Raw genomic sequence first — 26073 nt, forward strand, 5'->3', positions numbered from 1 at the left:
TAGCAGCCTTAAGATATTTGGGCTGTCAGTCATTGAATCAATCGAGCTCACACCAAGCATTACCAAAAATCATTACCATCTACTGACTTTCCAATGAAATGGTCTTTGTGTTATTTGTGAGACTCAATCTCTGAAACATTGCAGCCATGCTTTTCAAACTTGAAATTGCAAGTCATTCCAGCTAAAAGGTCAGAGCTTTTTCTGATTGAATTGTGCATAGATATTTGCTTGACAAGGCAAAATAAAATCATGTTATCGAAAGAAAATATTATAACCTGGGTTTTTTCCACTAATCGCTTTTGTAGTGGAAAATTTTGCATTTAAAGGCTGCTGAGTTCTGTTCTTTTGACTCCCTCTTCATTCTTTTGAAATGCAATTACTGTTCAATGAAATGTTATTGTGCTATCCTATTTTTACAGCTTCTCTCTGATGTACTGTACAGGGCTGTAGTTAAATAATGTTGCTAAATTCTCTTCCTGTATCAATTTATCAACATTTTATAATGAAGTCAAATGCACGAATCGTAGTAATTTTTGTGTGTTGTTTTGCAAACACAGGACAATATCTGCAAAGACACATCACCAGGCAAATGACTGCAATATATTTGAAGGAATGGTCTGCCATGGAGTTCCAGTTGTGACAGTTTCTAGAGGCAAAGTGGTTTATGAAGGTGGAGTTTTCAGTGTCACAGCAGGAGAAGGCAAATATGTCTCCCGTCCACCATTCCCTCCATATGTCTACCAACGAGTCAGACAGCGGGAACAGGTTAATTAAACTAATAAATCTCTGAAATGCCTTGTACAGCATGAGGATAACTAGCTCTTGAGAAAAGAAGTTTGGGGATTCAATTGTAATTTTCCTTACTAATCAAAATATGCCAAGGTGGGAGGAAAGGAAACGAAGGACCCAAATTTTATTGCTGTTTATATTACAGAAAAATATTGTAGACTAGTTCCTGCTCTTACAGTAGTCTGTCCAGCTCGTGAACTATGCCTCAGTACTTTTAAAAATAAACATGTCCTACTTGCAATCAAAGTGGACAAAGCTTTGCTTCTAGGTAATCTGCTACATTTCATCACTGATTTCACTGAAAATCAGAGAGCCCAAATTTCATATGGAGGAAGAAATATTGCATCAAGGAAGAAATAAAAAATTTTCTAATTATTTCATGGATCAGATATTTTGATTTAAACCCTGCAGACCACTGAACATTTTGCTGTGTTCCAGCAAGAATCTGTTAAAACAGAACATCTGCAAAGGGCACTGCTGGGCCAAGCAAGTAGCTCTGTTTAGGCTTTTGTTTTCTTCTATTTTTAAAAGAGAATTATTTCAAATACATAAAGATTGGATTTTCAGTGCCTATTTACTGTGGAAGCATCCATGGTGCTTTTGCATCCTTAATGTACTGTGAATAGTAAAGCACACTGAGCAAGTACATTTTAAAATCACCACCTGAATCAGTGGGATTCATTGCAGGATCTAAAAGCTGAGTCCATGTGAAATAAGGCCCAGTGAAATGCCTCCAAAATAATTTTGTATATTTCCTTTTTTCTGTTGTCTTGATGGACTGAGAAGGGCATGTGAAAGTGGCTGAAGGATGCTTTCCTCCAAAGAACACAATTTCACAGCATGTAGTGAGCTGCCTGCATGTTCATACATACAATACAATATCAAAAGCAAACTAAACTGAAATTTATAAGAAATTTGATAATTACATAATTCTGAAAGCCTTCCATGAATACAGTGGTTACCATTTCCCATCAAAGCTAGAGAGAATTTTCCCTTAACCCAAATATCAATTGCAGCATGTCTTCAGAAGTGATTTTTTTCAACCAGCCCAGCCTCCTGCAGCCAGCAACTGGAATAGTGAGTGATAGATATCTACACAAGGCAGAATTTGCTTTGTTTCATTGATATTTATTTACCTCTCTTACCTGATATATTAAAAACATCACTGGAAAATGTGAATACTCTAACAAATAGAAGAATCCATAAAATGAGGTGGCACATGTTGTTTCTTAAAAATGGATTTAGAATTGGATTTCTGCAGTGTTGAGCAGATTCAGCCATCATCTCTTGATGAAAGCTGAGAACTGAACAGTTTAATCCCAGTGCAAGAGATCTTTCCCAGAGAGAAGTTAGATGAAAGTATTGGGATGCATTTCATAAAAAGACAGATTATCATAGGACTTCTAGTTCAATTTTGTCCGATTAGTAATTGCAAGAGAAGACAAAATAGTGAAAGATTTAAAATATTTTATTGCAGGTATGTCAGCCTGTTCCTGTCAAGAGGGCACCATATACAGGCACGGTCGCAGGCACACCTGTCACACAAAAATAACAGGCTCATTCCTCAGTTTTGGCTGTTACAGGTAACCATCTCTTTTTCTTAGTAAAGACTACTTATTGCTTCTCTGAAACTTCAAGAAAACAAAAGGGTAGCAGGCTGTTTATCTGGTGAAAGGCTTGTCTGAAATAAGCCCTCTCAGAAGCTGAGTTGTCTTGGTATCTGTAAATTCGACAAGAAGGTCTGGCATCCCAGGCATGGAGAACCTCATTTTGATTGGAGCCTTATTTAAAAAGTTCAGCTGAAAGAAACTGATAAGTTTAGCTGCTAGACTGAAACATGGTTATGAAGGCCCATACAAAACCTGGGTTCAGTTAGCAACAAGAGTACAAAATGAAGCATGACTGTTTGACTTGCAAATTTACAAACAGCTTGATGTGAAAAATTAAATTTGTTATTGTCCCTGTGTTACAGACAATAACCCCCCAACAAATGTGTTGTTTGGGTTAAGCTGACAGATTTGTTTTGCAAAAACAAAAGCTGTCTTCACAGAAAGAGAAGGCTCCAGGGAGACCTTAGAGCAGCCTTTCAGTGCCTAAAGAAAGCCTATAAGGGAGATGGAGTGGGATTTTTTTTACAAGGACATGGAGTAGTTGGACAAGGTAGAATGGCATTACACTGAAAGAGAGAGTAGATTTAGATTAGATATTAGGAAGAAATTCTTTACTGTGAAGTTGGTAAGGAACTGGAACTGGTTATCCAGAAAATTTGTGGATGCCCCATCTGTGGAAGTGTTCAAGGCCAAGCTGGATGGGGATCTGAGCAGCCTGGTTTAATGGAAGGCATCCCTGCCCATGGCAGAGGGGCTGGAACTAGATGATCTTTAAGCTTCCTTCCAACCTACACCATTCTGTGATTCCACAAATAAAGGTGCTGCAGGCAGTGCCAGCAGTGTTTGAACTAGTGTGAGCTCATCACTGCTAACAGGAGTAACACCCAGCATCTCCCCTTCCCTCCTCTGCAGTGTTCACAATGTGTAACTTGGTATTGACAGTCCTTGTATATGCCCTGGTGCTTGGCAGACCTTTCTGTGAGCAGAAATCAATTAGCTCTGTTTTCTGGCTTAGTTTTCTGTTGCCTTGGTGAGTTGAAGTGTCTCTTAGAAAAGCCAAGCAAAGACCTGTGCAGTGCAGCATATGAGTGGGGTGAGGCACTGGCAACAAGGTCTAGTGACAGCACCACACTCTCCAGCTGTTCAATAGGCAGAGGAAATGCTTCAGGAAAAGGTGAAAACCAGGCAAGTCCTTCAGGAGGCACAGTCGGGCCATGCTGCTGCTCTGTGCCAGCTGCAGCTGAAATGGTGCCTGCTACAGCAGGGCAGTGGATTAGTATGGGCAGGGGGAACAGTGAGTGGCACGAAGCATGCCAAAATCCAAGCTGAAGTTTTGGGTGCATATGTGTTTCAACAATGAGATGAGCTAGTTTGAGAAAAGATTTCCCAATAGGTGAACAGAAAGCCCCAGTTTGTACCTCAGATAAAATGAGTCTGTTCCTAGTGCTAATTAATATGGGACAGGAACAGACCTGCTATGGTAGGAGGGTGAAATTAACTTTTCCATATTTCGTGATATCATTCTTTAAAGCTACCTGTTGGTTTCTCGGCTGTTTTAATGATCTGGAAAGGCTCAGGGATAGCCTTGGGCAGCCCGCGCTCCAAAGGACAAGAAGAGGCTTCAGGTTTTTTCTCGGTCTTCAGTGTTTATTAGTTTTTTATCTAAAAGATTTTCTCTCGGCCCGACAGAGGTCTGCACAGCAAGCCAGCCATGAGCACACTGAGAACCCCTGAGGCGGTCACTTATCTTTATACTCAAAACTACGTATGCAATATTTACCTATTTCCCCCAATACCTTTTACCCTTATTGACCAGTGCACTTTTAGTAATAACCAATCCCAAAGTGCCAACATCACCACAGAAGATGGAGGCTAAGAAGAAGAAGAAGGACAGGACACGCCCCAATTCCTCCATCTTACTTCTTTTGACCACCCTGTACAGAAATCTTAAACCCTGTGTTTCACACTCTAATTAACTTATCCCTTCACCATTTACCCCAGTGAAATCCTCCCATCCTCATACAGGTGTCCTCTCCCGTGCAGGATCAAAGTCCAGCCACCAGACACTTCTGGCAACATTCCAGGACCTCCGAGCCCCCCAAGGGTGGTCTCGGTCACTCTGCACATCAGTCCTGAGGTGCTGAGATCCCACAGCTACCTTACAGTGAACCTCATCCAGGGCATCAGTAGCAGCAACAGAGTGCAGTATCCTATTTGTTTTTCTCTGCCCTAGGGGAAAAGCTGTTCTAATAGAGAGGACTAAAGGCTAAAGCTTCAGCAGAGTGAGGGAGCAATAATCATTCTTTTTAGCTCCTAGCACTCCTTCTCCATTATTACCTCTGAGTGACAAATTGCAAAGAAGAGATTTTCTTTTGAAAGATGATATTGTATTGTCTTTTTCTCCTCTGTAGATAAAAGCAAATGAAAATGACCTTGCTGCCCCCACCAGCAGTTCCTTCTGGGTCCAGCAATCCATCCACAATCAACTTCTCAAGAGCCAACATGAAACAATAGTAACCAATAAGCATTATACTTGGTTTCCTTTATAAAATTGTCATTGAAATTTATCTTTAAAAATACTTTTGCTGTAAGAATTGGAAAATTCTTGTTAGAAAACGGAGTAATAATTTAAAAACCTTACAGTTATAATGTGGCAACAGTGCTGTGCATTCTTAAAATCTTGTAAATTTTTGGATGGTATTTCTTAATGTTTGTCTTTAGAAGGTATCAGCTACCCAATAAAGTAAAAACAATGAACAGTGGTGTTTAAGAACATTTTTTAAACTCCTGCTCTGTTGGGTCCCAGAAGATGAATCCTAATCCATTAATTTTATATGTTAGGAAGATCTGTGTTGTGCTTGGCAATGCAGAGAATTCTGAGAGCAAATGATGGATTTTATTTTTTTAATTTTCCCTATCTGGAAGGGGTCAGTACAGAAAAATGCTGATTCAGAACACTCAGTGTTTTGGAGCTGCTGCCCCATCTCTATGTTACTATCTTTAAAGAACTTGATATACTTTGCCTTTGCCAACTGCACAAGCTTTTTTTTGGTGGGTTCAGCTATTTATTTTGTTGAGAAACAAGGGAAAATGCAAACCTATGCCAACCAGACTTGCGAACTCACCCACAGTAATAGTTGGTGTTCTGGCTTTATGGAGAGACACACACCCATCACCTGAAGGTTTATGAAGTGAGATCACCAGAGCAAAACATAATGCATTAACATCAAAAAACCCTATTAACTGAAAATTAGGTTTTTCCCAATGTAACTAATACTTCGGGTTTTTTTGTAGGATAGGATTCCTAATTTTAAAAAATCTCTTTTGTTCAATTTATCTAATTTCCATTTTCAAAGGTTGTAGTACTTTCAGAAGCACTGTTCTGCTACCATGTGTAGACAAACTTTGATTTGGAGAAATTGAATGTTGTTTAAAGTTGCACTTTCTTATGTAATAGCTCTTTTTAAGCAGCTGCCACTGGGAAAAATTTGAGTGTGTCATGGTTTAATCTCAGCTGGCAGCTAAGTACCACACAGACATTTGCTTAATTCCCCCCCTGCCATGTAGGTGGGGAAGAGAATCAGAAGGGTAAAAGTTAGAAAACTCTTAGGTTGGGATAAAGACGGTTTAAATGGTAAAGAAAAAGCCATGCCTACAAGCAAAGCAAAACAAGAAATTCACTCTCCATTATCAGGCAGGAGCTCAGGCATCCCCAGGAAAGCACTCTGAACGTTCCCCCTGCTTCTTCCCTCAGTTTTACCTGCTGAGCATGAGCATATGGCCTGGAGTATTCCTGGGGTCAGTTGAGGTCAGCTCTCCTGGCTGTGTCCCTTCCCATCTCCCTGTGCATGCCAACCCAATGCTGATGGAACGGGTGAGAAACAGAAAAGGCCTTGATGCTGTGTGAGCATTGCTCATTGATAATGAAAATATCCTTGAATTACCAATTCTGTTTCCAGCACAAATCCAAAACATAACCCCACACTAGCCACTGTGAAGAAAATTAACTCTACCCCAGCCAAAAACACCACAGAGAGAAATGAGCCAACACAAAATCACCTGCATAGTGAGTTGGCTGTCCTATGTGTAGAAACAACGTAACTTGTACTGTGCAACCCACAGGCCAAACAGGCACAGGAAGTGCTGCTTATTATAAGACACATTAAACACAATAAGTACACATTAAACATATGATAATTAATATTATTTTTGACTGTGGAAAGCAGACTTGCAGTTTCTGCTATATTCATAGGCATACAGTGATGTATGAGCTTTTATAAAAAATAAACTCCTATTAGGGCAGTAGTTCTCGTGTCTCTAAACAGAAAAAGAGGGTTTTCCTTGTAGGATGATTGAGGATATGGTTGAGAAATTCCCGTTTCTCAGGTTTATCTTTGGGGTGGCAGAGCAGCAGAACCAACAATCCAGCACTATTATAAGGAAACAGAGTTCACTGCTCAGTACAGACTTCTGTACTGTCACACTCTGCATCTCAGTTTGTTGTCCAGTCTCCCTTTACAATCAACAGAGAAAGAGATACTTCTGCAACTGTTTTTTTGTCTCTGCATCAAGATCTCACATAAGTTAGATAAACCTGTCTGGAGCTGTTCTTTGGGATGAGCGGGGGGCAGTTTTCTTGCAATGCTGGTTTGTCTCCATTATCTCCAAAGTCTGTGTAACTATGGTGCAGACTTCTACTCTGCAGCTGCCTTCCACTCAGCCCATCTTTGCCTCTCAGAACTGGAACTTCCTTGTATGAAAGATCCCTGTCTTTTCTTATGTTTTGGCTCATCAACAGTGCAGGTCAACCACAAACCCATTCTTCCTAATTAATCTTTTGCTACATTGGAAGAAGAGCAGAAATTTGATAACAGTAATCTCCAAACTATGAACATGTATTTTCTATGGAAAAATGTATAATTCCCTATGTTTGTACTTACTGGTCTGTATCATGGACTATTCTTCCTATAGGGCTATACTATTTTTTGTTTAAGAAATACCTACTTTTTAATTCCAGTGAGTCTTAACTATTGTGCAGATGAAAGAAATTACTTGCATATTGTGAACTGAGATTTACACCAAATAATCTGCTGTATTTTTGCATCCTTGGGAACAACAAGGTATTGAGGCTGTCAGGTTTGTTGTATTTATGAATATTTGTTTTGCCATGACACGTGCTGGCCCTAGTACCTGAATCCTGCCCCAAGCCACAAGGTTCCAAGCAATAGCCTTTGAGGAGCTGTGTGACATCAAAAGAATTTCAACTGTGCTGTTCAGGCACTCCTACTAATGTTGAAACTGTCAGATTGTAAACCTCTGTCATCCTTGTTCTTTTTCCCCTTACATGGGCTAGGCTATGATGGTGGGATCTTCATAGGGATGTAATTTTGGGACTGCACAGGTCTCCATTCTGAAACACCAGCAAGGAGTGATAGCAGAGCCAAAACAGTAGCATGGGATATTTTTAGTGGTGTGGTGGTTTGACCAGGAAGAAGTGGGAATTCTGGGATGCTGTGGTCAAACCAATGGGTGCTTGGATTTTGATATTGGCACCTGGTGTAGCCAGTGGGTTTTTGGACACACCTCTGAGAACACACAGGGGTTAAAAGCAGAGCTTTGGCCCTCAGAGGCTCTTGGGACTTCGAGGGATGGAGGTTGGATCTCCCTTCCCCCGTCCAGCTGCTGCTGCTGGGCTGGGGAGGGGCAGCCATGTGGTAGGCCTGGGCCTGGACAGAGATGGGGAGTGAGGAGGCCCTGGAGGATGGAAGGGTGGAGGAGCCCCAGGAGACATCAGGCAGCCATCCCCCCACCTTGGAGACAGACAGAGAGAGAGAGTGCAGCCTGTGTTTGTGGCCGTTACCTTGAAATTCAGTAAACATGTGCTGGCAGCAGGCAGCCCGGCTGAGGAGATGGGGGGGGTGCAGCCAGGAGTCCAGCCGCCTGGAGGAGTTTTTAACCCTTTTTGGACAATGAAAATCTTACAGAACATTAACCCTTCCTAGACGAGAGATAAGAGTGGAGGAGGACGAAGGAAATGAGCGAGTGATGGAGGTCTGGACCAAAGAGAGAGTGAGAGATGTTAGAAGAATGGGGAAGATGGAGTGGCATTTTATGCTGGACTCTTTTGTGTAGCCATGGACAGAGCCATGTTTCCGTGTGATACAGAGACTGAGTCCAGGGGGAGAAATGTCCCAGAGCCAAAGAAGATTCAGTGTGGGTACCCCTCGGCCCCAGGGGGTATATAAAATGTGGGGGGGACAGATGTCCCAAAGGTGAGATACTGTGCTTTTCTGGAACTGGACAAAGCATCCTTAAAAAGACAACCCTGGAAGCAGTCCTGATCCCTGTTCGGTGGTGAGAGCACCGGAACAAGGACGGAAAAGGCCACCACGACACACGGAAGGACTGCCTCTCCTCTTGAGGAACTGAAAGTTGAGCAGTCTAAAGGGGTGGTGCTGGACCCAGAATTGGTGATTTTGGAAGACGTATTGTATTGGGAATTTAGGGGGGAAGAGGAGGAGAGTGTTTTTGTGAGGTTTTAATTTTCCTTGTGTTTTCTTTTTTTTCTTTTGTGTGTAGTTTAGTAATTGTTTGTGTAGTTTAGTTAATAAACTTTTCTTTATGTTTAAGCTGGAGCCTGCTTTGCTTATTCCTGGTCACATCTCACAGCAGACACCAGGGAGAAGGTGTACTCATGGGGGCTCTGGCTTTGCCAGGCCCAAACCATGACAAGTGGGCATATAGTTTGGGATTCAATGGAAGTACAGTTATGTCAGCACAGGTCCTGAACTGGAGCACTGGAAGAAGCACTGACTGGACTCTCAGTTGTATCTCAGTCTCTAGACCCTGACAAGACTTCTGAATTCATTCTATAATCCATCCTTGAGCTATCACTTCCTCATTACATTCTCAAGTTGCTGCTCTGTCTGTTCTATAAATGTCATGCTAAGACAACAGATGCCACACACCAGGTTGGAAAGGCGGTTTAGAGAAGACTTCTGCAGCCCACAGTTGTCCTGAACCTTTCATGGGAAAGCAAGACAAAAATTGCTTTCCCAGATGTTTGAATCCTATCTTATTTAGCCATAATCCTCAGGCTTCTCCACCACCTACTGAGAAAAAGGTTTGCTTGCTTTGACTCTTCCTTCAGTTGGTTGGTCACTCTGATTGCTTTGAGAGGTGATACTGCTGCATTAAAACCCTTTTTCTCTGGAGCAGTGTCTGTGCAGAGGAGCCAAGGAACTGTTTTGTCAAGGCTAAAACACTGAACATCCTTTTGTTGCTTAGCACTCCTTGGAACACTACTGGTTTCCATCTCTTTAATGTATGGAAAACTTTATCATCACAGGTCCCCAGCCAGGTAATAATTAGCATTGAGTCCATGATTCCAGAAAGCTGATCAAATATTCTATTCTATTCTATTCTATTCTATTCTATTCTATTCTATTCTATTCTATTCTATTCTATTCTATTCTATTCTATTCTATTTATTAAGAAACTCATCCCCTTACAGACAGACCAATACAGCTTTTACCTAATTGGTCAATCAATCCAAACACCATCCAATTAAGAAATCACCCTTTGGTAAACAAATCTTCATAACACATTTCACATGTGCACAACAACAGGTGCAGCAAGTGGAGATAAGAATTGTTTATAATTTTTTTTTCTGACCTTCTCACAGTCTTCCCCAGGAAAACACCTGGGGAAGTCATGCCTGCTACTCTCTATGGAGAGAGCTGCAGCTACAAAGCTAAAGATTCAAACACTTTGTTAAAGTAAGGAAAATACTCTGTTAACCATATTTTCACCTCTCTCCCCACCCAGACAGAAATTTGGGCTCTTTAGTATTCTATTGTCCCCAGTGATATGGATTCCAGAGGCAGAAGCAGAAAAGCAGTTTGGGAAATCAGATCCCTGATTGCACAAAGTGCTTTCATCACCATCATTTGCCAGAGCAAGCCTCATATGGACGGTGTGTGCTTACTGCTGGCACTGAGCTCGCCACCCGTGACACCCACGGCTGCGGTGCAAGCACCCACACCTGCAGCACTTCTCTCCTCAGCTGGAGCATCCCGGCTGGGGCTCTGCAGAGCAGCAGTCCCCGGCCCTGTGGCTGCGCTGGGCCACTGGAGGGCAGGGCAGGTACGAGGCATGAGCCGAGAAAGGAGGAGGAGGAGGAGGAAGGCACTGCCATGCACAGCAGCGCCCGTGAAACGCGCTCACGGCTGGAAATCCGTGCCCCTAGAGCCGACAGAAACATCCCTGTTTCCAGGCTTTGTTTTATCAGCAGCAGAGAGTGATCCTTTGATCCTTACTCTCCACTTTTGCGAGGTAAAACAGAATTAGAGGAAAAGCTTTGATTATCCATTTATTTTTTAACTGCATCTTTGGGCTATTTAAACTGGGATGAAAGCAGCGAGTCAATGTGATAATATTGACAGAGCAGAGATCACGGTGACAGCAGTTGTAACCCAGCACCCTCTGCACACCCAGCTGCTCACATGAAATGCTGCAATGAAACCAGCACAGAGGAAAAGAAGCCTTTAGCTTGGCTTGGCTTTACAAGCCAGCCAGGTTTGGGGTCTGGGGTGCTGATAAGGAGAGGTCCATAAATGCAGCTGCTGAAAGGAAATGTCCTTGTTTGTCAGGAGGGTCAGGAGCACTAGCATGTCTCTCTGAATTACCTTCACTAGATAATCAGGTCAGCCTTTCATTAATTTTACAAACCAGATTTGATCCAATTGAGGATTTTTTTACAGTAAATCAAACAGCTCCTCCACCAGTGAAGGATGTTTAAAAAGGAAGTTGAGTTCTGCTGTGAGCTGAGAGGACAGGGATGACTGAGTCAAAAGTCAAATCCAGATTTCTCAGACTCTTGTTCTTAGTGCTGAATGTGTTTCTGACAAGTCCTAGAGAATCATTTAGAGACACAACCCAGTGACATGATATTAATAGACATAAAAAATTTATATTACACCAACAAATGAATAAAACTCCTTCCTTTCAACTGCACCTATAGCTCCCTTGTGCTCAGCAGAAAGAGAAGCATTGTATGGTCTTATGTATGAGAAAGAATGATCTGTTGGAGGTGAAGAAAACATACTAAAAGAGGAAAAAAAGACTATGAAGGCAAGAATAGGAACAGAAATAATTGTGGGTGGAACACTGTAGTTATATTGTAATTCATCAACTTTGTTTTTTAAGAAATAGGAACAACTGAATCCTGTGGTTGAGGGTTATGGTTAGCAGAGAAGCCAAGGAAATAGCTGAACAACTTGCAGAGGAGACAGCTGAAGATAAACAAACCCTAGACTTCCCCTGCTCATAGGACATAAAGAAATGGAAGAAACTAAAAAGAAAATAAGATCTAGAGAGAAAGAGAAGTGTGTCTCTGTGTAATTTCAGGGGAGTGACAGACCTGACTTTTCATCTGTACAGCTAAAGAAAGACACTGGGCAACTGAAGGAATAGGTCTAGTACTGTAGGTCAGGGTAAGAACTGTCCTGTTGCTGAGATAAAATTCCATATCTTTGAGGCATAGAAGGTACATTTGATTTATTAAAAAATTATTTTAAAAAAAGGTGCAGAATGTGCCATTTTCCCTGATAAACCAGATTTAGGGAGATGGGGGGAGAGCAAACTTATCTCTTTTTTACCTGCCATTTGGGTCATGTTCAGCATACAAGTATGCATGTGTGTGATCACAAAGTGTGCATTAGTCCACTCAAATATGTGACTCTTTTCTGAGTGTAATTGTAACAATATTTGTCAGGTGGCACCCTTGATGCTGGCACAGCATATTCACAAATTAAAACAAGATTTTGCTGTGCGTATCTAGTATTTTTCCTGAAATGTGCTGTGTTAAAATCAATACTCACAACATGGCTGAGTCTGTTGGGCAGCTCTAGAGATATCTGCTCCAGCTTTGCTGCTCTGAGGTGCTCAGAGCTATGTCTAGTGGCTTTTAAGTATCCTCAAAGCTGAGGATTCCATAACCTCTCTGGGCCTCCCATTTCAGTGTTTGACCACCCTCACAGTAAAAAAGTTTTCTTGTGTTTCAGTGTTATACCAGTCAGCTTCCTGGCCTTTATGTTTGGAAGCAGCTACCAGGGGAAAATTTTCTATCACCTTCCCACAGATTGAGATGAGTCTGATAAATCTGTAGTTTCTCAGATTTTCCTTCTTGCCCTGCTTGAAAATGGGAGTGACATGTCCTTCCTTCCAGTTGTCAGTAATGCCTCCTGATCACCAAGATGTTTTACAAAAAATCAAGATACCTTTCAGTGACATCAACCAGCACCCTCAATAGCCATGGATACCTCTCCTCATGTCTCATAGTGTTTGAGTGCTCCTGTGTGTTTGAGTCCTCTCTAACTACAAGGGGTAAGTCTTCCTTGCTCCAGCCTTTCCTTCAGGTCTGAGAGGTCTATGGCTAAAGACCAGTCTTACATGCAAAGACCAAGACAAAGAAATACCTTGGGCTTTTCCATGTCTTCTGTCACTGGCAGTGAGGTCAAGCATCTAGGTAAAATATTTACCAGAACTGAACGTGTTTTACAGAATTACAGTTAATTGCCCAAGAAGGATTGGTTTTTATCAGTTTGAAGGGCAAACTAAGCAATGTTTAATTGTCCTGACAGGTAGTGGGGTGAGCATCCACATTCAACATTGGCTGAATTTCCTTAAGTAAATGAAAAATGCAGAAATGGCACTGTCCTGAGAGTGTACTATGGAACTCAAAATCCTAACAGATTTAGGCATCTCTCCCAAAGATTCACCAGCATCTAAGTAGTTTTGATGAACCATTCCCATGGGCTGCAAAGCTTTTATGTGCTCCTCATAGAACAACAGAGTGAAAAAGTATTCTGAGTGGCAGCGCCATCAAACAGGACATGCAAGAAACTCCAAACCAAAGTTTTCCTCCTGATGATAAGTGCATGTGATAGTGCTGTCAATCAGATTTGCCCCTATATTGGGGCTTCTCACCAGCTTGTCCTTTGGGATTGAAAGGAGCACATCCAACTCCTGCCTGCAATTAGTCAGAACTCAGCCAAAAATATTTAGCCCTTATTGACTTGCAACTCTTCCCCTTTATCTGCAATGATAACAAGAGTGTGATCGTCTTATCAATAGTACCTGGATAGCTATTCTGTTTTGGGTCCAAATTTAGAGCAACCTTCTAAATGCTTCTCTCACCAGAATGCTTCTTGCTACTGGTGCTTGACAGTAGCACCTAAAATACAAGCTGACATTCTGCTACTATTCAGGGCTGTCCCACTTTAGCAAAAAGGACATAGTCAGGCCTCTCAAAGACATTCAGCACAACCCTCAATAATGCATGGCTTTAGTCCAGCACTGTTTCCAGAGACAAATTGTTGTTACACCAGCAACCTGAACCACCTGTGTGCATGAGACTTTGGAAGGCCCAAAGAAAAGCAGTCTTTGTGTTTTTCAGTGGCTTAAGTGCAAAATAACTTCTGACACTTGATACTGGAGAGTTTTAAGTCTTAATTCATTCAGATAACAGAGACATTGATCAATGGCTGTCCTGAAACCATGCATGTATTATAGAGGAAGAGAGCAGAATTTCCTATTAATCAGACTAAAAAAGGAAGTTGGCTGTGGGTGCAAATCAGAAATACACTGCCTGTTGGGTACATTTTTTAGCTCTACATTAAATCTCTAAAGATACATAAGTCATTCCTACGTCTTTAGGTGTTTTGCATTTGCTCTTGCATCATATGAAGGTCACATCAGCAATGTTGGTTGAATAGGTGAAGCACTTCAGTATTAGCTCCGTTTAATTGAATTGAAGTAATTGGTGCTTATGCAACATGATTAAGCCCATTATTGTCCCTTCTGCAAATTTTCTCAGTCTGCAAGATCTGAAATGTTGTTCACCTCTACTTAAATGCCTCATCCTTTAACGATACCTTGTTTGCCCCCACAGAACCTGATTCCTCTCCATCCTAGCTCTTGTGACCATTCTCACTTCTACCTGTTACCTGACCTTTGGTGTCATGGTTTAGGCCTGGCACAGAGCCAGTGCCCCCATGAGAATACCCTCTCCCTGGTGTCTGCTGTGAGATGTGACCAGGAATAAGCAAAGGCTCCAGCTTAGAAATAAAGTAAACTTTATTAACTAAACTACAAGAAGAGAAGAAAAAACTATGAGGGAAAAGAAAAAAGAAAAATGAAAACCTTACAAAAGCACCTTCCTCCCCCCCCCACCAAAATTTCCCAATGCAATACATTCCTCCAAATCACCAACTCTCAGTCTGGCACCACCCTTTAGAATACTCAATCCTCAGTTCATGAAGAGGAGAGGAGTCCTTCTTGCACCATAGGCTTCCCCTGGAAACACGCTGAAACCTCATGTGCTTCCATGTCACTCAGCACCGCCTGGAAAGTCCTTTGCCATCATGACATCTTCCTTCCATGCCCAGTGCTCTCACCACTCTGCATGGACCAGAGCTGCTTTTAGGGCTGTCTTTCAAGGATGCCTTGTCTCACTCCAAATAAAGGCACAGTCTCTCCTTCGGGACATCTGTCCCCCCCATTTTTTTCACCCCCTGGAGCCGAGGCGTACCCACAATGAACCCTCCTAGTTCTGAGGCACTGCCACCCCCTAAATGCAGTCTCTGTGTCACAGGAATAAAAATGGTTCAGTCTATGGCCACACAAGAAAAGTCCAGCCAAAAGGCCACTCCATAATCTCTCCCCCCACTCAGCCAGTCTTCTCCACTTCCCTCGGGCCTAGTCCTTGTTATCTCATCTCTTATCTCTCTTCTTATCCAGCTCCAGGAGGATCAACATTTTGCAAGGTCTCAATCATGTAAGGAAAGGGTTAAAAATTTCAGTCTCTGCCTGTCCCAGAGCTCCAGCACTCCCACGCTGCCCTGCTGGGCACCTTCTCGCCACACTCCCCCCTTCTCCTCCTCGGCCGGCTGCTATCACATTCCGTCGCCGGCTCTCCCTCTCTCTCTCCTGGGGAGAGGGGGGTGGCTGCCTGATGTCTCTTGGGGCTCCTCCACCCTTCCATCCTCAAGGGCCTCCTCACCCCCCATCTCTGTCCAGGCCCAGGCCTACCACATGGCTGCCCCTCCCCACCCAGCAGCAGCAGCTGGACGGGGGACAAAGATCCAACCTCCTTGCCTCAAAGACTCAAGAGAGCCTCTGAGTGCTGCAGGTCTGGTTTTTAACCCCCGTGTGTTCTCAGAGGTGTGTCCAAACCCCACTGGCCACATCAGGTGCCAATACCAAAATCTGAGCACCCATTGGTTTGACCACAGCATCCCAGAATTCCCACTTCTTCCTGGTCAAATCAGCACATTTGGTAATGTATGTAATCATGTATCGCCTCTCATGATTACCAAAGGCATTGAACAATCTGCACTAATGATGCAGTCTGTAGATATGTGGAACTGGGGACTAAGACCAAGTAAGGAATTCTGGGTGGGAGACTAGATAGGAGACTAGAAACTAGGGATGGCAAAGATCCAGGCCGAAGGGCTTGAGGCTTGAGAAATGGATAAAAATGTCTAGAAACATCTAAGTCCCAGTTCTTGGCCATTCCAGAAGGCAATGGATGCACAGCCTCTGCTGTGTCTTCTATCTTCAGTGTCTGGCAAACCTGAAGAAGACAAACCTGCTGCTGTCACTACATCCTCTGTTAGCTCAGTCCAAAGAGGTTTCTGGTGTAGATCTAAAAGGTCCAAACTATTTTATTGCTTTAGACAGAATTACAGATCATCCATGATTTTCTCAAGTACCAGATAATGCAAACCCCAAGCTGAAAAACAACTGTTAATGCAGTGCAGAGCAATCTGTGGTGAACTGAACACTATCCACAATGGCATCTTTTCCAAAATACTGCTACACAGCCTTTGAGTGTGAAATTTTTACATTTTACAATTGACATTCTATAGGAAAAATGATGCAAAACACAGGTGGAGCTAAAGCATCTCAGCCATATCCAAAGATTCACTTGGTCTCTTTCACATCATCCTGTCATTCTGCTACACTCCTTTTTTTCTTCCTCACTGCCTCTCTTGCCTTGAGTATTGGAAACCAAAAGTTGACCTGAAAAGACAAAAATATGATCTGTATGATAGTATTACTGAGTTAAGATCACCCAGACATTGATACCCTGTATATTCAGTATTGAAGGCTGTTAAAAAGATGAACTTAAACAAACTATATGTCTGCAGCTTTCTCTCTGGATATGCCATAGGTATATGCATGTGTGCTAGTTATTTCCATTAGAGTGTCTGTGTGTGTGTGCATGTGTATATATGTATATATATACACACAGGATAAAGGTTTTTGCAGGCAAAAGTTCTGTTTCCTAATAGTATATGCAGTCATACTGTGTTTTGAAATAGAAATATTCCACATTCCATATTGCTAAGCAATATCAGAATATCTTTCTCTACATTTAGGGCTACTCTTACTGCCTGGCACTTGCTATCTAGATTCAGGAATACTCTAAGTGCTTTTCATATGTTCATGAAAACAAAGTTTCTTCTCCGGAGGACTCTGAATATGAGAAGTATTTTCTTGCCAGCACAGTCATTTGAGCATGCCAATGTCATGTGTGAGGCATGTGTGCTGAAGTACATAATAAAACTATTAGATGATCTAATCTTACCATTAGGCAACATGTGTCTGGCTCCTGAGCATTGGGGAAAGTCTATTAGCACATAATTGAAGTTGACAAGTGTTCAAGTATTTCCTGGATCTGGCTACCACCCAGTTGAAAGGTTTATTTTTTTTCCCCAGAGCTCATGGCTTACCGTTCTTGCAAACATGTTCTTCTCAGTTTTCTCTTGTAGTTTTTTTCTTTTTTTGAGTAATTTTGCATGTAAATAATGTATCCGTTTCATCTCAGTATCAGGATAAAAGGAAGTTGACACGAATATTTTAAGTTGGGTCAGGAGGCCCGAGAATAACCCAAAAATTACTAAGAAGAAGATGATGACTCCAAGCTGAATCCATGTTGTGGAGAGAGCAAGCTCAGGATGAGGGATGCAGTTTTGCTTAACCAAAGGGATCTTGAAAGAATCAGTCTTGGCAATATGCTCTTTCATAGAAATTATATAGCTTTTCTCATTCTTCTGCACAAGAAAAGTGGAAAAAAGGTGTTGATTATAAGACAGATTCCCTCCTTTCTTAATATTTCTTGCACTCTACATTCAGATTTACAAAGGACTCTAAATCATCTAGACCATCCAGTGTCTGTATACAGTATGCTCAAAACAATATATATATTGGCTATTTATAAATGTTTTGGACTCTATTTTCACAATTTCTCTTGGTGGACAATGTCCAGCACTTTGGACTGTTAAAAACCTTCAGAGCCTTCTCAGTGGCTCTGACAGGGAAATATTTAGCTAATGTGGATATAATAGTTTATTATTTTTCCACTCCTATGACTCTGCTCAGATGCCCTGTTGGAGGGTCCTTCGTTGAGAGTAAAACTGTAGAGCAGAGTGTCTGTCCCTTTGGTTTTGTCTCAGCACATGATCAGCAGTGCTTCCACACCATGGTGGCTCCACACCAGCCAGAAATCAAACTCCAAATAAGCCTCTCACCTTCCAGTGAGAGAGGGACAAAGGCAGAGACTATGGGTGGAGATAGCAAGTTACTGAAAGCAGCAAGCAATGGAATAAGACATGCACAGTAACAGCAGCAATATTATTAATGAAAGTACATAAAAAGAGAAGGTGGTTTACCTACAAAAGGTATTCACCATCTCGACTTATTTCCACCTGGCCCTGGGACAAAGCCAGGATGGTGGCTCTTCCTATGCCCGGCACCACATGGCTGTCCCCAAACAAAGACAAGGTGGCAGTCACTCACCACAGCACTCTCTCTGTGCCTGAGCCTGAGACAGCAGAAAACAATGACAGACAAACCCCTGAAAGTATGAAAGTATGATTGTCCTCGCCACACTGCACCACCACTTCGGGCACTGGACTCAACTCTGTGCAGCAGTTTCCAGTACTGGTGCTACTGACTGCTCCTCCCAGCTCCAGTCAGCTCCTCCCAGCTCCTCCCAGCTCCTTTCAGCTCCTTTCAGCTCAGCTCAGACTTGGCTGGGCTCAGGTTCACTTCTGCCGCTCTGTTCCCCACAGCAGCCGCCCACATCATCGCTGCTTTCAGCACCGTGTGCCTGAGTCAAGTCTTGGATGAACAGGAGGGCAATGGGCAGCAGAGGGGCAGGGCTGATCCTGACAACCTTCCCAATGGAGAGAGGGAGGCAAAAACATTGCATGATCAGGGATGCTCACCTTTTCTTCCCCCTGAAATCACACCTGCAGTGATGTTGTAGGTGGCCTAGAACAGCAACCCAGCCATGCCCATATGGCACTAAGCTCTGTCCCCTCTCTGCAGCCACATACTGGCCCAGGCAGTGACCACACTGACCAAAGGCTGTCACACAAATGAGGCTGCCTGACCTCCTCTTGTAGCTGCCTCTGCTTAGCTGATGTCATTCACTGCTTGTGGACTGAAATGCTCAATAAGAAGGGTAAATTAGACATGCTGCTGGGACCATACTATCAGACAACTTTCTGTTCTGTGAATTAGAACACTGTAGAGTCACTGAATAACCCAGCCTCTTTTCTGATCATGTCAAAGGAATAATAAGGCCTTCTAATCACCCTACAGAGGCCAAGCACTTCTGTTAGATGTTCATTGGACAAATGAAGTTCCCAAAGCATATTACCCATTCTTCAGCCTGTTAGCCCTTCCTTGACATTATCCTGTTCCAAACTATCTCAGGCCATTTTATCCCTAAACTGAACTGATTTATAGGCAAGAAAAATCTTCATTAGGAACTCAGTATGAAACAGGAGTACTAGTGCATGAAAAACTTTACTGTTCATGCTAATTAATAAACATCTCAAGTGTCTGAGTCTGTCCTGCTCACCCAGCTTCCTGGACTCCCTGGGATCAGCAGCCCCGAGGCATGATATAACAAATATGTTGAGATTAAATTTTACATTTTAATGTAATTAGCTTTCCTTGGGGAACTAGAAACAATCTGATGATGGCATTAGTTTTCTGTTTTGAAGGAGTCAAGCAGCTTTCCACATGAGTGAATGATACACACAGAGAGAGAAAATTCGTAGCGCAGGAGCCATGAATCAGCCAGACATGGTGCTCAGGACTTCTGTCCATGGGTAGTGGGACTAAGATACTTTGTCCTGACTCAGGTCACACTCAAGGCAGGTCATGATAAGAGGCTGCCTTCAAGGTACAAAGGATAGAAATACAGGCAAAACCACGCACAACCCTACACAGCAAATAGTGAGTACACAGCAAAGTGCACAACAACAGGTTGATTAAGGTTGTGATCAATTGGCTCCTTATTATCTTCAGGAATGGACATCCCACAACCTATCTCAGAAACTTGTTCTATTGTTTGATCAACTGAAGAGTAAACAAAAAAATGTATTTCCTTCACTTCAGTGCACCACTGAAAGATCACAGAATCATAGAACAATTAATGTTGGAAAAGACCTCCAAGATCATTGAGTCCAACCTTTCACCAAACAACACCATTAAAACTTGGTGCTATTAGTACCATTCTCTAACCAGTTATCCTTGGTTTGAGCATGAGGTTGGTCTTGATGGCCTCCAGACTTGTCTTCCAGCCTAGCTAATCCATGGTTCTCCATGCTGCTGCTCCTGCTAGAGGAACCTGGAGATTTTGGCAACAAGTCATTATTTTGTGTGTATGTGCCCATCCATACAAGCAATGATGCATCCTCACAATACTCAGTTAAAGAAAGGTAGGCATCTCTTACATCAGTGTCACAGTGACTTTTGACTATAAAAAGTAGTGCTTCACAAATTTCAGTTCTGTGAGTTTCAAATTGCAAGCCTCTGGTTTTCTTCATATATATAAATGGAGGAATGAAAATTCGTTTTCTTAAATTTACCATTCTCTAGAAATATGACAATGCTCTGGAAAGAACTGTCTGGTTCCATCCAACCAATGTATGTTGAGGCAATGACCCTTTTTGAAATGAATTATATTCCAGGAAAAAATTGATGGCTCATTGCTATATGTTTGCTCTTGCAGCTGCTGAAGATGAAGAGGAATTTTTCAGCAATAAACTAAGAAATATATGGTACTGAAAAGTACTTACATTCTGAGAGAGTCTGAGTTGAATGTCTAGATCTGGTACTTCTTGGAGATATTTGTTCACAGAAATAATTAACAAATAAAACAAAGAGTCTACTGCAGCAAACAGAAGCCAGATGCAAAGATGAAGAATTATAGGGAAAAAATAACGCAGCATTTTTTTCCTGTCTTTTCTTGTGAAGAAGAAGGATGGGATCATCACATAATCTTTCCTCTCTTTTCTGTTAAGTGGCAGAAGACAGGGTCTTTGCTGTTGCTTTTGCTGCTCATCAAATGCAATGAACTGTTTTGTGATATAAGCATTCTTAAATTTGGTACTATGAGAACCCACAAATTTTTTGATAAAGTGTCCAGTTCCAAAAGAAACTAGAAAAACTCCAAATACAGGCAATATTTTCTGACCTATATAGGGCAGTATAGTCAACATAAAAGATATCTGGTTAGCAATTCTCTGGATTTCTTGCTCTGTGTCATTTAGCTCTTGTTTTAATGCATCATCTAAAATTGAATAAGATGGTGTGAATTCATGCTTTAGGATCACTATATCTTTAAGTTCCTCAGCAGGAAGGTTGGCCACCTCATAAATCCATTTTATTGCCTCAATATAATATTTTATCAAGGCAAATTGCTCCTGCTTTAAATGACAGGTTATACTGTCTGCCAGAACCTTTAGATTGTGAAAAATATTTTGAATGTTGCTGGCCACAACAACACCTGTGCCAGCAGTAATAAGAGCATCCCTGCCATTTTTCAGTCCACAAGAAAGGAGGAACAGAACACTGAAACAGCGCAGGTGCTTGAAACAAAAGAGCATGATAGAAAACAAAACCCAGATGAATCCAGAAATCAGTAAGGGCCCCAAGGAATGGTGTGCCAAGGAGAAGTGCATGCTAAGGAAGAGCAGAAAGCTGGAGAGGAAGCCAATTGCAGAGCAAACTGCAAAAAGCTGCATCTGATACTTCCAGCCCGGCTTCCTTTCAGATATAAAAATTTCCCATGCATTCTGAGCTATTGAGATGAATTTTTGCATTTTCTTCTGATTGTTGCTGACACTGCAATGGCTCAAACTAAAAGGAAAGGAAAAGAGAAACACTGTTATTTACAGGATCACACTAATGACAATGATGTGCTTTTAACTGACTGTCTGATACTTCTTCACACTACAAAATCTGCAGGTCTGACTGACATGAGGGTGAACCACTGCACATGAGACCAAAATCTTTGTCTCCAATGTCACAGATATAAATATTGAGGAGGTGACTCTAAAAGGATTTCTATCTTTTGCCCTTTTATATTTTGCACACTTTGATTTCTCATTAGCGGTGTAGAGACAATGGCTCACATGCACATGTGTGTGTCGGTGTGAGTGAATGTGTAAGAAAGAGACCAGCCTCCTGTAGCACCCACTGCTCCCCACAGATGCTAGCTTTGCCTTGGTAAGCACCAAGAAGGGAAAGAGAGGAGCACAGAAACTTCCTGTTGGTAGTCTCATGAAGGGGAGCATGGCTCAATCTGCGGGGAGCAGCCGGAGCAGCTGCCGGGGAGGAAGGAGCTGGCAAAGCAGCATGAGCACGCTGCCCAGGGATGGGAATGAAGCACAGCTTCTTCTGGTGGAGGTGGGTTAGTACAGAGCAAAGGAAGCGTGCCTCAGAGGCACCATTCCTTCTTTGGGTCTCCCCTGGGGTAGCACCCCTGTCTATATCCAGCAAGCTGTCCATGAGCCAGCAGGGTGCCTCATGGCCAAGAAGGCCAATCCTGGGGTGCATTAAGAAGAACATTCACAGCAGGTTGAGGGGGATGATCCTGCCCCTCTGCTCTGCCCTGGTGAAGCACATCTGGAGTGCTGTGTCCAGTTCTGGGCTCCTCAGTAAAAGACAGACTCGGAGCTCCTGAAACAGGCTCAGTGAAGGACTGTAAAGATGATGAGGGAACTGGAGCATCTCTCTTAGCAGGACAGGCTGAGGGAGCTGAGCTTGTTCAGCCTTCAGAAGAGATCACTGAGAGGGGAATCTCATCAATGTATACAAGGAGCTGAAGGGAATGCCTCAAGGCTCTTCTCAGTGATGCCAAGCAACAGGACAAGAGCCAATGGGCAGAAACTGATGCACAGAAAGTTCCACCAGAACTTGAGGAAAAACTTCTTGACCTTGTAAGGTCCCCAAAACCCTTGCTCAACATGGCTTTAGAAGGGCTTACAGTTGTTCATGTAAGCTCTGAGTTAGATGCACAGGACAAATATGGACAAGATATTCTCAAGAGGTCAAAACAACTAAAAAATTTTGCTGGCAACTTTAGAAAATCAGAGAACTTTGGCAAAATATTTAGTGCAACCTTCAATCAATATAGAACACTTCTCAAAGCATTAACATAGGAAACTCTGTTTGATGTTAAGTTACACAAAAATTCTGAGAAGAATTAGAAACAGAAAGACAGAAAATACATAGATACATAGAAGAGGAGCCACAAAACTTCCACTCCTGGATTCCAGTGGTGTGCAGCTGATAGAAATTCCAAGAGGCTGTAGAGTCAAGACATGCTTGCCTCATGTTCTCCTTTAAGCACCCCTTGGCCCTTCCCCCAGGGGGACTCCCAGTCATTTGGCCACTCAGGAGGTGGGAAGGGGCTCCAGGGGTGGGGGGTGCAGCTCTGCCTCTGGTGTGCCAGGGACTGGAGCCCCTGCCAGGCTGTGATACAGGCTCTGGGGTGGGGCTGTAGGGCAGGGCACTGCCGCACCAGGGCAAGGCTCCACCTGCCCCTTCCCCCACACACGTGCACCCCAAAACATCTGGAGACATCAATCATTCCAGCCTCTCATAACTGTGAGGGTGACCAGGCACTGGGAAAGGCTCCCAGAGAGGTTGTGGGATCTCCATCACTGGAGATACTCAAGAACCAGCAGGATTTAATCCTGTGCCACACGCTCTGGGATGACCCTGCCTGAGCAGAGGGTTGGAGCAGATGACTCGCTGTGCTCCCTTCCAGCCTTACCATTTTGTGTTTAACCTTTATTAAGCCTAATAGCTTGTGCTTGTCACCATCTGTCCTGCTCACCAGTAAGCCCGTTGTGTAAATTACAGAGTATTTCTGTGATTCAATTCTGTTAGATGGGAGATGTTATAATATAATATTTATAGTGCAATTTGTCCAAAGATGCAAGGTCAATTCATATGCATATTAGAATTTTAACTTTCTAGAGTAAATGAGATATTAATTAAATAAAATAAACAGTGGTAAATTTATCTTAAATAGGAAACAGTTGTCTTTGTAAAATACATCCTGAAGATATTACTTTGTCTTTTGCTTTGCTTGAGCACAGCAGGTAGCCAGGAACTAAACTATAATTTTGTACACATTCTGTATTTTATTAACATTAGCCTTTATGAACCCTGCTAGCATTCACTGCACCATTTCTCCCTCCTTCTCATTGTAATTAGTTATTAGTTGTGTCATTATCTCCTTTGTGTGCAGCAGGAGCTGAATATTATGGGAGCAAGCATCCATCACCAGCTGGGACCTTCTTGTACTGATGTGCTGCTTTTCCTTGGCCTTACTTGAGCTTGATCCTTTATAGTGCTGAGAACTATTCTGAAAAATGCTGAGTGTTTTTTGTGTTTAACCACTTCAGCACAGGCAAACAGTGGGCAGCAGGCCCTTGGGGGGTTTAATTCCTAGCACTATCACAGGGCCTAGGAAGGCTGAGAAAATTGCTCCCCTCCAGGGCATAAGTTAACTCAGCTGTGAATGAAGTACAAGAACAATTAACAGCTCCTTCACAGAAGCAAAATTAGTCAATGCCCTAGAAGTAAGTAGAAGTCACCACGTTTGGGAAGGTGCTGCAAGTGAAATGGGGAGGAGAGTTAGCACACTCCAGCTCTGACATGAGCAGAGCCGCCCTTCTGCTTATGTGGATGGTCTGCTTTGTCCTTTTTCTACTGAAAGATGTTTTTAGGAAACAATCAGAAAGGAGAGGTTTATGGTCCTGAAATCAAGCAGAACCAGACCTAACAGCAGGCAAACCTTGTCAGCAAATCCTGCACCTCCATGATCAGATCATTAGACAGTATGTGCTGCCACAACTTCTTTGTAGATCTAAGAAAAATTGCTTTGCACAGTGAATACATTTGGCATTCTGTTCTTGATTTAAGAAACTTAACAAAATAAAGAGCAAAAGGGCTAGCATTTATCTAATACTGTCCAAAATATCTGTATAAGAAAATAACACATTTTCAGTTTTCTCTAGCAGCACCAATTTCACAGCTGTTCTCAGGCACAGTTTTTACATGGTTTGGAGCATTTGTATGTATGGGTATGGTGAATTTGGGTTAATGCTTATAAGCATTCAGTAAACAGCTGCAATATGTGACTGGGATTTTTGCATGACTGCATCCTTAGATTTAATAAAGTACTTCTGGACTGGAAGGCTGGAGACTTGCAAAATATGGACAGAACTCTAAAAGAATCAAAAAGTCTCCTTTTCTGAACAGATTCAGTCCTGTTACATGAGATCCCTGCAGTATTCAGAACATACATGATAGGTTTGTCCTTAACCTGCGTGAGCCCAGAGTTTTAAGGCAGGAAAGTCATTGTAAATACACAGTGAGTTTTGGAGCCTGTGGCATGGGTGCTCAGGTGTCTCTCCATGGTCACTGAAGGTCACAAAGGGAGCATCCTCATCCCCTCAAGAGCCCATCTCTAAGCTTAAACCTTTCCAGGGTAAGAGTCAGGCTCACAGTGTGCATTTCTCTGGCTTGTCTGACACCTCAGTTTTCCCCACATAAGGCATCAGCAAGAGGTATAGATATTCAGCACTGAGTACAGGAGAATCACTCAAAGGATGAAAACTCCAAACCTGGAAAAAAAATATTTGGAGGCTGAGCATTCTTCTGTCACTAGGCACTTGTACAGCTGTGAATGCTTGGGAAAGGAAAATAATACTGTGGCTTAGAGGAAGAAATAAATTCTTGGCATCACTAAAGAGACTAATTCAGAAGTTCAAGAAATAGTAAACTCTGAGAGCTTTCTGGAATGATTCTTCTTAAAAGCATAAATCACAAAAGTTTCCTGAAGCTGTTTGGTGCAGTTAGAAATTATAGCGGGAGGCTGACAAGAACAAAACCTTCATTTCAATTGCAGTCTGAAGCAAAGTACTTTTTCTCCTGTCCTGTAACATGAAATAAGGTGGGGGCTGCTGCCACTATTTATGTAGCATAAGGAAAGAATGATTCTTGGAAAGCTGTTTCTTGCTCTGAACTGCCAATTTCTTTCCACCATAGTTTCTAGTGATGAAAAACTCTCCTCCCACAGAGGGGAGCTGGAAATTCTTGTGCTCTAGTTCTGCTTCTGTAACTGATTTTTTAGTTGAGTCCAAGGGGAACCTCTCTATGCTTTAGTTTGCCTCTCTAGGAAATATTTACTCAACTCTGAAAGCATGATATTCTTCTACCATATGGCATGCTGGCAGGAGTAATTATAAAAACAAATTCTTCAAAGGACCTTCTCTGGCAAGGAGGTTGGGCC

At 42.4% G+C, this 26073-nt stretch overlaps 2 protein-coding genes across 2 annotated transcripts in view; one reads left to right on the forward strand and one right to left on the reverse strand.

Moving 5' to 3' along the window:
- DPYS (dihydropyrimidinase) overlaps window positions 1-5129 on the forward strand; it is a 31490-nt gene extending 26361 nt beyond the window's left edge. Inside the window, exons 8-10 of the mRNA XM_058804856.1 lie at window positions 558-765; window positions 2267-2372; window positions 4811-5129. Coding sequence (XP_058660839.1) covers window positions 558-765; window positions 2267-2341 — 283 coding nt within the window. The 3' untranslated portion in view covers window positions 2342-2372; window positions 4811-5129. The remainder of the gene's footprint in view (window positions 1-557; window positions 766-2266; window positions 2373-4810) is intronic.
- Window positions 5130-16108: 10979 nt separating this feature from the next.
- DCSTAMP (dendrocyte expressed seven transmembrane protein) lies at window positions 16109-21586 on the reverse strand. Its single transcript, XM_058819445.1, has 3 exons — window positions 20561-21586; window positions 17198-17518; window positions 16109-16484 (listed from the first exon to the last, which is right to left on the reverse strand). Exons 1-3 carry the CDS (start codon window positions 21584-21586, stop codon window positions 16413-16415), a joined length of 1419 nt encoding a protein of 472 aa, XP_058675428.1. The 3' UTR covers window positions 16109-16412.
- Between the last annotated feature and the right edge of the window lie 4487 nt (window positions 21587-26073).

The sequence above is a fragment of the Ammospiza caudacuta genome, chromosome 1 (assembly GCF_027887145.1).
Source record: "Ammospiza caudacuta isolate bAmmCau1 chromosome 1, bAmmCau1.pri, whole genome shotgun sequence".
Lineage (NCBI taxonomy): Eukaryota > Metazoa > Chordata > Aves > Passeriformes > Passerellidae > Ammospiza > Ammospiza caudacuta.